This window comes from Pelophylax lessonae (assembly GCF_965119305.1).
Source record: "Pelophylax lessonae genome assembly, chromosome: 2".
NCBI lineage: Eukaryota > Metazoa > Chordata > Amphibia > Anura > Ranidae > Pelophylax > Pelophylax lessonae.
The window spans coordinates 61165199-61181023 of NC_138769.1; the positions used below are offsets into that span (position 1 = coordinate 61165199).

General features: G+C 43.1%; 1 protein-coding gene across 2 annotated transcripts in view; it reads right to left on the bottom strand.

The window, feature by feature from the left end:
- Nucleotides 1–15825, bottom strand: part of NSUN3 (NOP2/Sun RNA methyltransferase 3) — a 57325-nt gene that overhangs the window by 27145 nt on the left and 14355 nt on the right. For both annotated transcript variants that reach the window (XM_082246807.1, XM_082246808.1), the window contains exons 3-4: nucleotides 15072–15226; nucleotides 10049–10170 (exon numbers count right to left, since the gene is read on the bottom strand). In XM_082246807.1, the coding sequence (XP_082102933.1) occupies nucleotides 10049–10170; nucleotides 15072–15226 (277 nt within the window). The remainder of the gene's footprint in view (nucleotides 1–10048; nucleotides 10171–15071; nucleotides 15227–15825) is intronic.

Consider the following 15825-nt stretch of genomic DNA (forward strand, 5'->3'; position numbering starts at 1 on the left):
AATGCTATGTAGCCCTCTCCTCTAAGCTAACTATGCTAGAGATCTAAGTGACTCCTTCACATAACACTGAATCAGAATTTTTGGAAGCAGGCATAATTAGGACTGTCTCAGTGACTGGTCTCAGGAAGGTTTTTGGGCTCCTGTCCTTTACAATCCTGACTTCCACACTTCGGACCTTTCCATCATCACTAGCAATGGCCTTTGTAATAACTCCAACTGGCCACTGGATCCGATTGGTTTGCTTTTCTTTTAGAAGAACCAGGTCTCCTTCCTTTAAGTTAGGCTTCTGGGTTTGCCACTTTTTACGTCCTTGAAGAAGTGTGAGGTATTCCCTCCTACATCTGTTCCAGAAACAATCTGCAAGGTATTGAGCATATCTCCATTGACGTTTATATATGTCTTTTTCATCAAAGATGCTCTTTGGCGCTGGGATCTGTCCAATTTTCCGGCTCAATAATGCAGCTGGAGTTAAAACAGTTGGACATTCTGGGTCTGTGGATACAGCTGTTAGCGGTCTTGAGTTGATTATTGCTGCGACCTCAGCAAGGAATGTAGTAAGTACTTCATGGGTAAGACGTGAAGAACTCACATCAAGCAACATAGAATCCAATATGCGCCTTGCCATCCCAATCATACGTTCCCATGCTCCGCCCATGTGTGAAGCGTGTGGTGGGTTGAATTTCCACTGGTTTGCAGTGGCGGAGAAGGTGGCCCTTGGAGGTGGCTCTGTCTGAGAAGCTCGCTCCCGCAGGGGTTTGTTAATTCTCTGGGACGCTTTCTCCCTATAAGTGAACTGGTTGGTCAGTTTTCTCTCCTTCTTGTTCCTGGATGGTATTTCCTCACCTTCTGTCCATTCTTCACTAGCCTGAGCGTCAGACTTCCCATCTGTATCTTTGTCTCCCGGCTCTGTGGAGTCGTTGGTCTGAGTCTCTTCAATGACTCCCAACTTCGCCATCTGTCGCCGCGCTTTATCAGAGTCTTCGTTTAACATGTTTCCATCCAGGGAGAAGTGTACGGCCAGCTGGTCCACGATGCTAATGGGTTTGTAGGCCAGTTTCTTAAAACTGTACCTCACAATGTTCTGGGGGGCATGAGGGTTGTTTGCAGTCAGGATACGAGTGAATTCCTCCTTAAGTTCAGCGTCACTGAGTTCCAGCTGGTCCGGAGGCTTAACCAGAGTCTTGGCCTGCATCCATTCATCAGCTCCAACCCCAATATCTGTGGAGTCATCTTCATCCTCCAAATTTATTCTTGAGCAGATGTTGGAACTCAATGCTACAAATTCAGGCCGGATTTCCGGATCAGTATCTGGATCCTCCAGGTGGAAATCGATATCTTCTTCTGAGTTTGTAGAAGACTGGTCCATTAAAAACTTGAGTCTGTTGGAATTGTCCTTGAAGAACTCTTCATCCATAATCTTGATGAACTCCTTGTCTTCGACTGAAGAGGCAATCTTGTTGTCATCACAAGTAGTCTGGTACACTGAATCACCAAAGTCCTTTTGAGAAGTGAGCTTGCAGTTAATGCTTTGGAGTGCTTGATATGGAACTTCGTTCTTAAAATCAAGTCTTTCCTTCACATAATAGTGCGATGGACATTTCATCAATTGACAGGTAACATTAGTTTTGTAGGAAGCTACATCCAAGAGCTTGTGAGATTGGTCTAAGCAGACTTCTCCTATTATCACCCATCCAAGATCGAGTTTCTGGGCCTGAGGAGCATCATCTGGACCGTTACATAACTCTCTTATTTTATGAACTCTAGGAATGTCTCTCCCTAGTAGAATCAAAATCTTAACATCCTTGTTAAGTGGTGGAATGTAGTTAGCAATGTGACTCAAATGAGGGTGATGACGTGCAACCTCTGGTGTGGGGATTTCTTCTCTGTTGTTCGGTAGCTGATCACATTCGATTAGAGTTGGAAGAGGAAACTCTGTGTCCTCATATTCTGATGCAACTACGAAGCCATGGGCTCTTCTTCCAGAAGTATTGACCTTTCCTGCACATGTCTGCAAGGTATAGGACCAGATCTCTCCTTGAATGTTGAATAGGTCAAAGAATTCTGTACTGGCCAATGAGCGATTGCTCTGATCATCGAGTATGGCATACATTTTTATGGATTTTTGTGGACATCCTTCAGGAAAAACTCTTACAAGACATATCTTGCTACAAGACTTGCTATGAAGCCCTTCTCCACATACCTCTGTACACCTTGTGGTTACGGGGTCGACATATTGCTCAGTTCTCTCCCCGCCATCATCTGATGTAGTCTTGGGGTTGCTGCCGAGTGAAGGTTTCCTTTTGAACAGATCTGAATGAAGAGCGTCCACATGTTTGTCACTGTTGCAGAGAGAACATCTGATGGCGATCTTACAGTCTCTAGCTAAATGATCGGAGGATGCGCAACACTTAAAACAGATATTATGCTCTTTGAGAAATGACTTGCGTTCTTCAATAGGCTTGTCCTTAAATGCACGACATTTGGAGAGAGAGTGTGGCGCATTATGAATAGGACACTGTTGATTAAGATTGCTAGCTTTGATGTCTGTAGCTAAGACGTTGGATGCTATCGCGGTCTTCCCCACTGCAATAGGATGCCTTAAATCCTTGAATTTACCGTTGGTGGCAATACCCCTTGAAGTACTTAAAGGAATGGTGGTTGTATCTGGATAGAAGAAGCTTGGGTCATTCTTGGATCTTGCAACCTTCCGCACGAACTCTGAAAAATAAGAAAAGGGAGGGAAGGAAACACAATGCTCATACTTATACTTTGATCCTACACTAGTCCACTTTCCCTGAAGATGACTAGGCAACTTTGCTACAATAGGATTTACGCCCTGAGCAGTGTCTAAATAGCTAAGACCTGGTAAACTAGGATCTAACTTAGCAATTTCAAGTTCATGAAGGAGGTCACCTAACTCTCTAAGCTTATGATTGTCCTTAACAGAGATTTTAGGAAAGTCGTTTAGTCTCTGGAATAAGGCAGATTCAATGACTTCGGGGCTCCCATAGTCTTGTTCTAGACGTTCCCAGGCAGCATCAAGGCCTGCTTTAAAGTTATAAATGTAGACAGATTTAAGTCTCTTTACTTGTTCTGAAGATTGACGCCCCAACCACTTTATTAGTAAGTCAAGTTCTGCTTGAGGTTCAATGTCCAAGTTCTTGGTTACCGCCTTAAATGTAGATCTCCAACTCCTGTAGTTCTTTGGGCGGTCATCAAATCCAGACAGTCCAGTTGTAATCAACTCTCGTCGAATCATATACTTGCTGAACTCTGCAATGTCAGTGCTTTCAGTTTTTATAGCCACAGGGTCTACTGATGGTGTGCCGTCTTGGACTATGGTTGGTATCTGATGTTGGCTGGTAGGTAGAGAGAAAGGTGTTGCAGATGGGTTTAATTTAGGTAAGGGTCTGTTGACTGAAGGTCTCTGAGCATTTGAAGTCAAAGAGAGCTGTATCAAAGGGGGTATAGAGTTCATTCTGTAGTCTTCTGCTGTGCCCTTGTAATCTCTATGCACATAGGGTTGTGGTGGCACATGAGCTGCGTAGGTTGATTCACTTGATTTTGTGACGTGCGGTAGTTGTGGAGGGTCTCTGTTAGTAGGTGCGTCTAGTTGACCAGCTTGCTTTGGCGACACATTGCCTTCTGATCCACTTGCTGGATGATTATGAGAAGAATCTCCAACTGTAGGTGGGACTGTATTGTCGTGGTTCTGAGTTAGGACATACTGTAGGGTCCTTTCAACAGGGTCTTGACAAGCAGCTAAGCTGGTACAAGCTGCTCCTTCTTCTTCCAATAGGGCTTGTTCCAAGACAGATAACTCTGCTAAAGCTACTTCCTTTTCTCTATTCTTCTGAAGAATTTCTAGCTGAGCCTCTGTTTCTGCTTGTATTCTTGCCTGAATGCGTTTAGCTTCTGCTTCCTTGCATTTAGCTTCTGCTTCCTTGCATTTAGCTTCTGCCTTGATGGCTGCTTCTTTTTCAGAGCAGGCGGCTTGAACCTGGGCTACTGCAACCTTTTGGCGAGCTTTGAGAATTTGGTCGCTCAGTATTGACCTTATAGAGCAGGACCGCAATGACTTAGAAGAAGATTTATGATATGAGCGGGCAGACCTAGAAGATTTTCCTGAGTGTCTTGAAGAAGCAGAGTTACAGGATATAGTCTCATATAGCTGTGCCAATCTCCCTTCTATCTGTGCCTTTGCTTCAAGATATGTACTATGCCTCTGCTGGTCATTAGAAGTAAAGTCCTTTAATTCCAATGCAGCTTCCTCTATGTTGGAATGTGACAATAGGGAATAGTACTTCTCAGAAAGTCTTTTATAATTCTCAAATGCCTTCTTAACCCTTGAGAGAGCAGTGTTCAATTGCTCAGAGTTGTTGCTAGTTTCATTAGTGGCTGTTATACAACTTAAAGTCTTTTCCCATAATGCAGTCAGGTTACTAGATGTTTCTTCCTTACTTGCTTCATAAACCTCCCTTGCATTCAAGGATGGATGAGGGGCTCTGACAGGACGAGCAGAATGAAGTAAGGAGTCTGCTTTATCTTGACTAAATGCAGGTAACTCTGTGAGATCTCTGTCAGACATAATAAGTACTGTATTTCTGGTGTCTTGTTAGAAATCTGCCAGAGCTCAGCTCTGTAAGTAGTGACTTCTGTTATTAAGCAGGCTGGCTGAGGTATTTTTTGTTACAATAGTGGCTATTGCTGGAACTAGTTCAAACTGGATCACCTCAGAAGGCTGTAACAGTAATGAAGCAGTAATAGGTGGCTGGTTTCATATGCAGAGTGATGCTTCTGGTGACTCACAGACAAGTTTGGTACTTACAGTTCTGAAGCTGTATATTACCATGGACATTTACTTCAAGTACTTTTTGGAACTGTACTCTCTGAAGCTGTGTATTCCTGGAAATTTACTTTTTGAAGCTGTGTACTCCTGTAAATTTACTTTTTGAAGCTGTGTACTCCTGTAAATTTACTGTTCTGTCTCAGCATCGATTGTACCTGTGACCCTCTTGTAGACCTCCAGTCTGTAAGTGTGTGCAGCAGGTTGAATGATGGCTTTAACAGATAGTTTACTCAATGAATAAAGACTCCAGAGGTGTTCTCCAATGCTTCTTTATGCTTCAAGTTAGCAAAGACATAAACATAGAGGCTTTTCCATAGTGGTTTACAATGAAGTTACACAGCTTCCACACTCTGCAGTCTCCTCATAACAACTAAACAAAATGGCAGTTACAGCAGGAAAATGGAGATGGGAGAAACCATCTAGCCAGAAACAGCAGGGGTGCTAGGAAGATACCAATATCATAGCATAACATAACATGTAATAACAACTGCTAGACAGTTAAAGCTGCGTGGCAGCACAGAGGTATTATGGAATATGTAGTCCTTAGAAATTGAAAGTAAATAAATAACAGAAGAGAAGCTACAAAGCATGCAGGGAATCCAGGAGGTTGTGGAAATAGATGACAAGCTTACAGGCAGCTCTCATATCATAAAAGAAGATTTTGATTTTTCAATCAGCAAAAGCTTGTTTGGCTGTACTTGCCCTGTGGATCATAGAAGTGCAGTTCATTCTTCTGTGACCTGCTTTAGCAGAAAGCAGGCTAAAGCCATATGGTCAAAATCCACCCAGAAGCCTGGACCGCCACCTGGCTCAGCCTCTCAGCTGCGCCGCTGGGAGATTGAGCCAGCCGCTCCTGCCCCCTCCATAGTCCAGCACCCCAGTGACAGTCACTGCTCTCTGCTCAGAGCGGCAGGGGGAACGGAGCGATCAGCGGTGTTTGTTCGCTCAGTTCTTAGCCTTAGAGCGGGTGGGGGACAGATGCAGCATCAGATCAATACTGCATCTACCTAGGGGAGTATGATTTTTAAAAAATAATCCCTAACTTCTCTTTTAAACTCATATTGGACTGTCAAATGTAACTATTGTTTGTTTTGTTATTACAATGCCGATTTTATAAAATGAAAGTGTAAATTGTGATCATAAAACTCCTTTAACACCAAAATATTTGAACATATATGCTCTGTTGTGTATTCATGTTACCATAGTACACCTAGTAAGTATGTGTGAGAGCAAGGTATCTCTAGCACTATTATTCTGGGGAAGGTGAAGGGAAGATAACACAAGCTAGAGAAACACGCCAGAAAAAGAATTAGCTGCTAAAACCAGGTGACAGATTTCATACTTTCTTCTGAACATAACAGATGCCGGTAAGACACTGAAGCTGGCCATAGCGGCTGCAGCAGTAGATCCGTGTATTCTGACAGCGGACAGTCCCCGTCAGACAAAAATGTCCTGGCAGTGAAGATTCTTTCATCCACCTTGCTTGTGTAATGGAGGAGTCAGGTTTTTTTTTCAGCCTGCTACCTGAATGAAAAAAAAAAGCCCCATCTGTGCCTAACTTTCCAGCACTGCCTAGCAAACACGACTCCTTGTGGTGATTGAATTCAAAATATGTGCTCAAAAACCAGTAAAAGAAATGTCAACATTCAATGTCCAAAAAGCAAATGCACGCCCCAGTGCAAGTGATGAATTTCAACCCCAAACCTTGAAATGCGTAGAGACCGCCACCAAAAACCTTCCAGGGTATGTTTACCTTATACAGTAGATAGGCCCTTGTAACAGGGGCTAGTGAAGCCTTAACTACACCAACAGATCTCTAATGTCCACTGTAGGCAGTATTCCCATAGACACACAAACACTCTTCAACGAGTTATCAGTGTGTTCAACCTCAAAACCTGGCCTCCAACCAGCAGCCCTGCTCAAAAAGCAATTTGAAATTGATCTGGGATAAAGAGTGTGTTACACAGTGTGCTGTCAGCTCCTGCAGGTTTCTTAACAGCACAGCTTGGCTACACACTAATGCTGAGATGTGAGTGTATTTGGGGACTCAGTACTTTCATTCATTGATTTATCTACCTTCTGCTATTATTATGTAAGTGCATACAGTTTTGGGGGTTTTTTTGTAAGAAAAAGTGTTTAAAACGGTGAAAACTATGAAGTTCTCTTTTTGAGCTGGGCTGTTGGTTGGAGATCAAACTTTGAGATTGACCACACTAATAACTCATTGAGGAGTGTTTGTAGGTTTATGGAATTTCTGCCTACAGCGGCCATTAGAGATCCATTGGTGTAGTTAAAGCTTTACTAGCCCTTATTACAAGGGCCTATCCATAAGGTGAGTACATACCCTATAAGGTTTTTACATAGTTACATAGTTACATAGTAGGTGAGGTTGAATAAAGACAATAGTCCATCCAGTTCAACCTGTGTAGGTGTGTGTGGCTGTAATCCTCTCACATACCCCTGAATGTTCTGATCCTTGAGATGTAAGTCTAAGAGTCTTTTGAAAGCCACCATACTACCCGCAGAAACAACCTCTTGTGGTAGAGAATTCCACAATCATGTAGCCCCAACAGTAAAGAATCCCCCACGTTGCCTGAGGTTAAAACGCTTCTCCTCTAATCGCATTGTATGCCCTCGAGTCCTCATGCAATCCCTTCGAATGAACAGCTTTTTTTCTAAGCTGGGATCCCCATTAAGATATTTATAAATTGCTATCATGTCCCCCCTCAGACGTCTCTTCTCCAGGGAGAATAAATCGAGCGATTGCAGACGCTCTTCATAGTCAAGGTCCTCCAATCCCCTAATTAGTTTAGTTGCCCTTCTCTGGACTCTCTCCAGCTCCAACACATCCCTCCTGAGGACTGGCGACCAGAACTGGACAGAATACTCCAGATGCGGTCAGACCAGAGTTTTATAAAGTGGAAGGATTATAGTCTTATCTCTGGAATACATCCCTTTCTTTATGCATGCTAATATTCTGCTGGCCTTGGCAGCTGCCGCTTGACATTGCATGCTGTTGCCTAATCTATCATCAACCAAGACTCCCAGATCCTTCTCCATTTTTGATTCCCCTTCTAACGTGTATTGTGTTTTTATGTTTTTAGTCCCCAAGTGCAAAACCTTACACTTCTCCACATTAAACCTCATTTGCCATGTCGTTGCCCACTCTGTTATTTTGTCCAGGTCATTCTGTAGGATATCTGCTTCATGCTGTGCAGTTATTGCCCTGGCCAATTTTGTGTCATCTGTAAAAACTGATAACGCACTACTGATCCTGTCCTCAATGTTGTTTATGAATAAATTGAACAAGGTTGGACCCAGGACTGAGTCTTGGGGGACCCCGCTTACTACCTCAGACCAGTCTGAGTATGCGCTGTTTATTACCACCCTTTGGACACGCCCTTTAAGCCAATTCCGTATCCAAGAGCAAACCCTGCTGTCGTTACCTGCAGACCTTATTTTATAAATTAAGCGCTTGTGGGGAACTGTATCAAACGCCTTAGCGAAATCCAAGTACACCACATCCACTGGTCTCCCCCTATCTAGCTCACAGCTCACCTCCTCGTAGAATGTTAAGAGATTGGTTTGACAAGAATGCCCATTTGTAAACCCGTGCTGATTACTGCTGATGATGTTGTTGTCTTTAGCAAACTCTACGATATAATCCCTTATCATCCCCTCCAGAAGTTTACATACTATTGATGTCAAACTGACAGGCCTATAATTTCCCGGGATATGCCTCTGGCCCTTTTTGAATATTGGAATCACGTTAGCTTTCTTCCAATCCTCTGGTACATCTCCTGTCCTAATACTGTCAGCAAAGATCAGGAACAGTGGTCTCGATATAACTTTACTGAGTTCCTTGAGTACTCTCGGATGTACGCCATCCGGGCCTGGTGATTTGTTTGTGTTCCGTTTATCCAGCCTTTCCCTGATTTCACCCTCTGTTAGCCATAGTGGCAAGTCCTGTGTATTACTACTAACCAAACAGTCATGGTCAGTGTACCCCTCCGTTTCCTGTGTAAAGACTGACGAGAAAAAAGCATTCAGCACGGTTGCTTTTTCAGTGTCTCCACTTTTTGGTAGTGCTCTCCATTCATTTCACAGTTTGGGATTGGAATTAGTCAAATCCACTGGAATTTGGACTTTGCTCTTTGGGCATTTGATGTTGACGTTTTTTCACTTATTTTTGAACACATATGGACAAGGATTCATCACAAAGACTCATGGTTTATGCTTTTATGTGCTTTATTGATTGCTACATTTTATTTATGGAACAAGCATGTTAGGATAGTGAAGCATTATATAAATTGAGTTTATTTAATTTTTTTTACTTTTGTGGGCTGGCTTACAGATATATTTTGTTGTGCAAACGCATCTTTATTTATTACAGTAAATACCTAATCAGTGTAGATTCCTAGGTTTTCCTTGGTTAGTCTATACTTTCTGTATCTGATTTGTGTATTTTTATCACATTTTATTTATTAGATTTACATTTCTACCATATGACAGTATATGGGCCCTCATTAGAGTGCTTTTAAGGACCCAACTAGTGCTAACCTTCCCTGATCACTCCCAGCAGGGTGACTCTTACCTCACCCCATCACTGTTTCCCCATATGACACTGCACCCCCCCCCCCCACCCCATTTCTCTCTTCATGGGGGCTTTCAAACTACACTGATATTAGTTTAGTCCCTCCTCAATGTACATATAACTCGATTTGTTTACCTGGGTCCAAAACACAGAGCACTTTCAGATCCATGCCGTTAGAGTGGTCCTGGTAATGCAGAGATGCCACACTGACTTTGTACTAATCACCGGTGCTCCAACCAACTCCACACAACCTGCAGAGGTCTGGTGGGTCAGCCTGAGCACCAGCTTTCACTCACTGAAACAACTTTGAGCTTGATATTAAGGAGAAGGTAAGGATACTGACTGCAATTGCTTGGACTAACTGGAAGTAATGCTGCTCCACTAGTAAATTTAAGCAAAAATCTATTTTATAATCTAGAAAAAGTTATATACTGTATATAAAGTTATATAAATATACGTTATAGCATGGAAAAATAAAACTAAAAATGTAAAAAACTGTGATATCTATTTTTGCTATAATTTTCCATTTAACTGACTCTCACAAACAAAGAGACGAGGAATGAATACGTTTGAACCTGTAATGAAGTTTATGTCTTGCTGTATACCTGAGTAACTCTGTCTGTATTACAGGAAGAATCTTCCTCTCCGATATTCGAGATTTGGCTCTTTCAGTATCAGAAGAGAATAGCCAACTCCTGTCATTAGAACAAGGGGCATCGACCAACACCTGCAGCATGAGACGTAACAGGAAAAAAAAAGTGAATTGCCTATACAGCCCAAAAATTATATAGAGATACAATAGTCGCCCCAGACCTGTGTCATTTTAATTCTTTGAGTTTTTCTGCATGTATATTTTTTTCTGATTCTGCTGTCTGTTATTATAAGACTTAACCACTATCTGTCCAAGAAAATTTAGAAATATTTAACACTCATGGTAAAAATCAGCATCTTTTTGCTAGAAAATTACTTAGAACCCCCAAACATTATATATTTTCTGAAAGCAAAGGCTCTAGAAAAAAATGGCAGTTTACATTTTTTTTTATGTCACACAATATTTGCACAGCCATTTATCAAAACGCAAATTTGTTAACAAAAAAATATATATACTTAAGCCTAGTACACACCATGAGGGTTTTGTTGGTTGAACAGCTTTGGTTGGAGTCGCTGGAGTAAGTATCTGATGTTAGTATAGCGATCTCCCCTGCTGACATGTTGTGTTTTGACAGGGAGGGGGGGCACCCCGGGGCGCCCCGGCTCTCCACCAGAACACTCTGGTCAGCACTCTCCGCCATTGGCTGAGAGCGCTGATCTGGAGCCGGCGGGCTGCTGGTTTTCCAGGACTCACATCCAACATGTCGGACTGGCTGCCATACACATGGGCTGAATTTAACCTGGTTTTTATTGAACTGGTCGATGTCGCCAGACATTCGGCCCGGGTGTACTAGGCTTTAAATTAATGTAAGTGCACATAAACACAATATAATATCCAATGGCGAAAAACTACAGTACCTAACTTTAAAAGGCTTTACAGGTTACTGGTTTAGAATTAAACCCAAGTTCTGGTGCAAGAATTACTGCTCTCACTCTGACATTTGTGGCAATACCTCACATGTAGCGCAACCCCAGTTTACATATGCAGGACCTAATGTGTGTGTTTGCATTTGCACATGAGCATAGGGAAACCTGGGGTGATTTAAATTTGTTTTATTTTATTAAAATTTACTGTTTTTTTACACTTATTAAAAAAGTTAAAAAAAAAAGAAGTTTCTGATTCAACTTTATTGCTTTTTCAAGGAAATACCAACATCCCTTGTGCTAGCTGGGGCAGTGACAGGTCCTCTTAATGAAGAGATCTGGGATCTATAAAACACCTGATCCCTCCTCTGCCTTTAAAAGCAGCCAAGATTGGCTACTTCAATGGCCGATAACGGACAGTAAACAAAGAATCAAAACCCGGAAGTGACGAAATCCACATCACTTCCAGCTTCATTTAGCACAGAGAGGAAGGGGATAAGCGGATGTTTCCTCCTGTCCTCTGACTGCCTGTGTAGCGGTCTCGGGTTCCGCGGTGGAAGGGGAGAGCTCAGGAAAGGCAGTTGGGGGAGGGGTGTAAAATGATGAAAGCTGCTACGGTCACTTTTACCAGAAAGCCCATCGTCAGGCCTAAAACTCAATACTAAGGTCACAGCTGCAGCTATGATACTGCTATATAACCACTTGCTCCCAAAGATGTACAGGTACATCCTAAGCAGTGAAAGCGGTTAAAGTAGTATTCACCTCAATGGGTCGTGCTTGCCGAGCGCTACACCTGTTGAAAGCGACAAGGGATATAATTCCTGCCAGGAATGGGAAGCAAACTATTGTGCTCGTGGCCTGCATAGAGCCCCAGCTGCTGCCTCTGCAGGTAAAGGGGGGGGAAGGGGGTGTTTGGGGGGGGGGGGGGGTGTAAAAGGGTCTCAACAGAGGTTTTACCACCCCTCAACCCTCAGTGTGAACAACCCCCGAAAGTGATCATTTCCCATTTTAGCCTTGTAAAAAAGAAAAAAAAATCCACAAGGTATTTGTGGAGCACCGTCTGGCGAGACTTGAACGCCTGTGCAACATGTCCAAAATGCTCATTAGGCATATAGATGTATTTATATGCATTAAAGAGGAAGTAATCCCGTTTAAAAAATGTGAAAAAAAAAAACCTGCAAAGAGAAAGGCATAATGAGCTTGTATGCATCGCATACTAGCTCATTATGAAGTACTTACCTAAAAACAAAGCCCCCTCAGTGCCGACAGGACGGCTGACATGTCCGGCTGTCCTGCTTCCTGGATCTCGTTCTCCGGCCATCCGATTGGCCGGGGGCACGATTACATCACTCCCCCGCATGCGCGCGGGAGCCACCGTTCACGGCACTGGGATCTGAAGGAACGGCACGGGTGGCCGTTCCTTCAGAGCGCATGCGCCGATGACTGCACTGTAAATATCTCCTAAACGGTGCAAGTTTAGGAAATATTTATAGCACCTACAGGTAAGTCTTAATGTAGGCTTACCTATAGGTAAATGTAAACAAAAGGGGTTTACAACCTCTTTAAAGCAGGGGTAGGGAACCTATGGCTCGTGAGCCAGACGTGGCTCTTTTGATGGCTGCATCTGGCTCGCAGACAAATATTTAATAAAAGGGGGCGTGTCCGGACGTGAGCCACGCTGGACGTTTAGTCCCAGAGCTCCGCAGCGTCTACCACTCAATCCAGTGCCATCCGCGTAGCTGTGCCCGGTGCCAAGGAGATTTCTGCACCCATCGACGGTACACTTTGTAGGCTACCCACCGCTACCCTCAGTTCATCTCTGGGTGACCGGATTGCCGCGTTACGGACCCCGCGTCCTACTCGCGGTACCGCCGCCGGCTCGTGTGCTGTGCATCTGAGGGCCTTGGTAATCACCGCCCGTTAAGGAGACCTGCCATCCGGTCCCTGTGCCCCGACAGACACAATCTCCTTCCCCTCGGATACCCAGGGACCCGCGGGAGCTGCCTCTCACATCCACTTCTGAGGCCTTCAGCAGCCGGCCGCCATTTTACCAGGGCCTATACTCACCTCCATCACTCGCAGGCCTGCAGGCGCTTCACCACTCCGGCCTCATTGCATGCCTGCCTTCTCTGCTCTCTTCCGGACCGGACTCCAGGCACTTTCATACGGCTCCATCTACTCACTGTATAGCTGCGGCCCATGAATATGAATATTAAATAAAGGTTCCCGACCCCTGAAATATAGTGTATGGCTCTCACGGAATTACATTTGAAAATATGTGGTGTTCATGGCTCTCTCAGCCAAAAAGGTTCCCGACCCCTGCTTTAAAGGCTACGTTAAGGCTACGTTAAAACAGTGTTTGTAGTCCATTTAAAGGCATATGTGCGGCAGCTGGGCATTAAGGACTACTCATCGTATATGTGTAATGCGTAAGAGACAGGTCAAAGATGACATTATAAATGAAGTCTTTTAGTGGCTCTTCTAGTGCAATATACAGGGCCTTGAAAAAGTATTCATACCCCTTGAAATGTTCCACATTTTGTCATGTTACAAACAAAAACGTGTATTTTATTGGGATTTTATGTGATAGACCAACAGAAAGTGGCACATAATTGTGAAGTGGAAGGAAAATAATAAATGGTTTTCAACATTGTATAAATATCTGAAAAGTGTGGCGGGCATTTGTATTCAGCCCCCCTGGGTCAATACTTTGTAGAGCCACCTTTCACTGCAATTACAGCTGCAAGTCTTTTTGGGGATGTCTCTACCAGCTTTGCACATCTAGAGAGGGACATTTTTGCCCATTCTTCTTTGCAAAATAGCTCAGGCTCTGTCAGATTGAATTGAGAGCGTCTGTGAACAGCAATTTTCAAGTCTTGCCAAAGATTCTCAATTGGATTTATGTCTAGACTTTGACTAAGCCATTCTAACACATGAATATGCTTTGATCTAACCCATCCCATTGTAGCTCTGGCTGTATGTTTAGGGATGTTGTTGTGCTGGAAGGTGAACCTCCGCACCTGTCTCAGGTTTTCTTCTAAGATTGCCCTGTATTTGGCTCCATCCATCTTCCCATCAACTCTGACCAGCTTCAATGTCCGTGCTGAAGAAAAGCATCCCTACAACATAATGCTGCCACCACCATGTTTCACAGTGGGGATGGTGTGTTCAGGGAGATGTGCAGTGTTAGTTTTCCATCACACATAGCGTGTTGCTTTTAGGCCAAAGCTCAATTTTGGATCTGACCTAAACACCTTCTTTTGCATGTTTGCTCTGTTCCCCACATGGCTTCTAGCAAACTGCAAACAAGACTTATTTAACAATGGCTTTCTTCTTGCCAGTCTTCCATAAAGGCCAGATTTTTGGAGTGCACGACTAATAGTTGTCCTGTGGACAGATTTTCCCATCTGAGCTGTGGATCTCTGCAGCTCCTCCAGAGTTACCATGGGCCTATTGGCTGCTTCTCTGATGAATGCTCTTCTTGCCCAGCCTGTCAGTTTAGGTGGATGGTCATGTCTTGGTAGGTTTGCAGTTGTGCAATACTCTTTCCATTTTCAGAGGATGTATTGAATAGTGCTCTGTGAGATGTTCAAAGCCTTGGATATTTTTTTTTTATATCCTAACCCTGCTTTAAACTTCTCCACAAGTTTATCCCTGGCCTATCTGGTGTGTTCCTTGGCCTTCATGATGCTGTTTGTTCACTAAGGTTCTCTAACAAACCTCTGAGGCTTCACAGAACAGCTGTATTTATACTGAGATTAAATTACACACAGGTGGATTCTATTTACTAATTAGGTGACTTCAGAAGGCAATTGGTTCCACTAGATTTTAGTTAGGAGTATCAGAGTAAAGGGGGCTGAATACAAATGCACGCCACACTTTTTAGATATTTGTAAAAAAAATTGAAAACCATTTATCATGTTCCTTCCTCTTGCCAATTATGTGCCACTTTGGGTTGGTCTATCACATAAAATCCTAATAAAATACATTTACGTTTTTGGCTGTAACATGACAAAATGTGGAAAATTTCAAGGGATGCGATTACTTTTTTCAAGGCACTGTAACTTGTTATTTAGGTTCACTGTTCCTTTAATGACATAAAACAATACCCACCTTGTCATAAGAGCTGGCGTATAATTTCCCAATTAACCTTCCGTCTAATAGAGTAGTTGAGAGGACATTCATGTGGGACAGCGGCACAAAGGATTCCAGTGTCTTCCTCAGCCACAGTGATCTGTGCACATCCGGCTCGTTACAATGAAGAAGTCCTGAGAAAAGCCATTTCAAAGGTTCATCAAACACTATAAACTGACATCGCTGGCAGCAATCTTGTTTTGCAGTTTTACTGTTCTTTCCTTCTTATACTAAAAAGATCCTCTGCTAAGAATAATTCGTCTAAAGGGGCGCTCCACAAAGCATTATTTTCAGATAAAATGGGCACTGCACAGCACGAGGCTATCAAAAAAAAAATATATATATATATATATATATATATATATATATATATATATATATATATATAAATATATTATGTTATTTTTTGAGCCAGTCTCCCGCCGCTGCCATTCATCCCAAGAAAACAATAACATGTTCCTGCTCCCTCAGCCTCTTTAGGAGCAGGAACACAAAGCAGCCAGGGGTAGGATGCCCGACTCCAGAAGAGGCAGTTGGCTTTTGACATAAGGACAATGTTGTATTCATGGATATGTGAATTGGGGACAATCCAGCCTAATGCCTGGTTCACACAGTAAGTTGTTTTCCTTTCAACCCAGCGAGCTGAATAAAAAAAAAAAACTGAGCTCCCTGTACTAACTATGTGATGTTAGTACAGCGATCTCCCTGCCGTGCTATTGTGTTCTGACAGGGG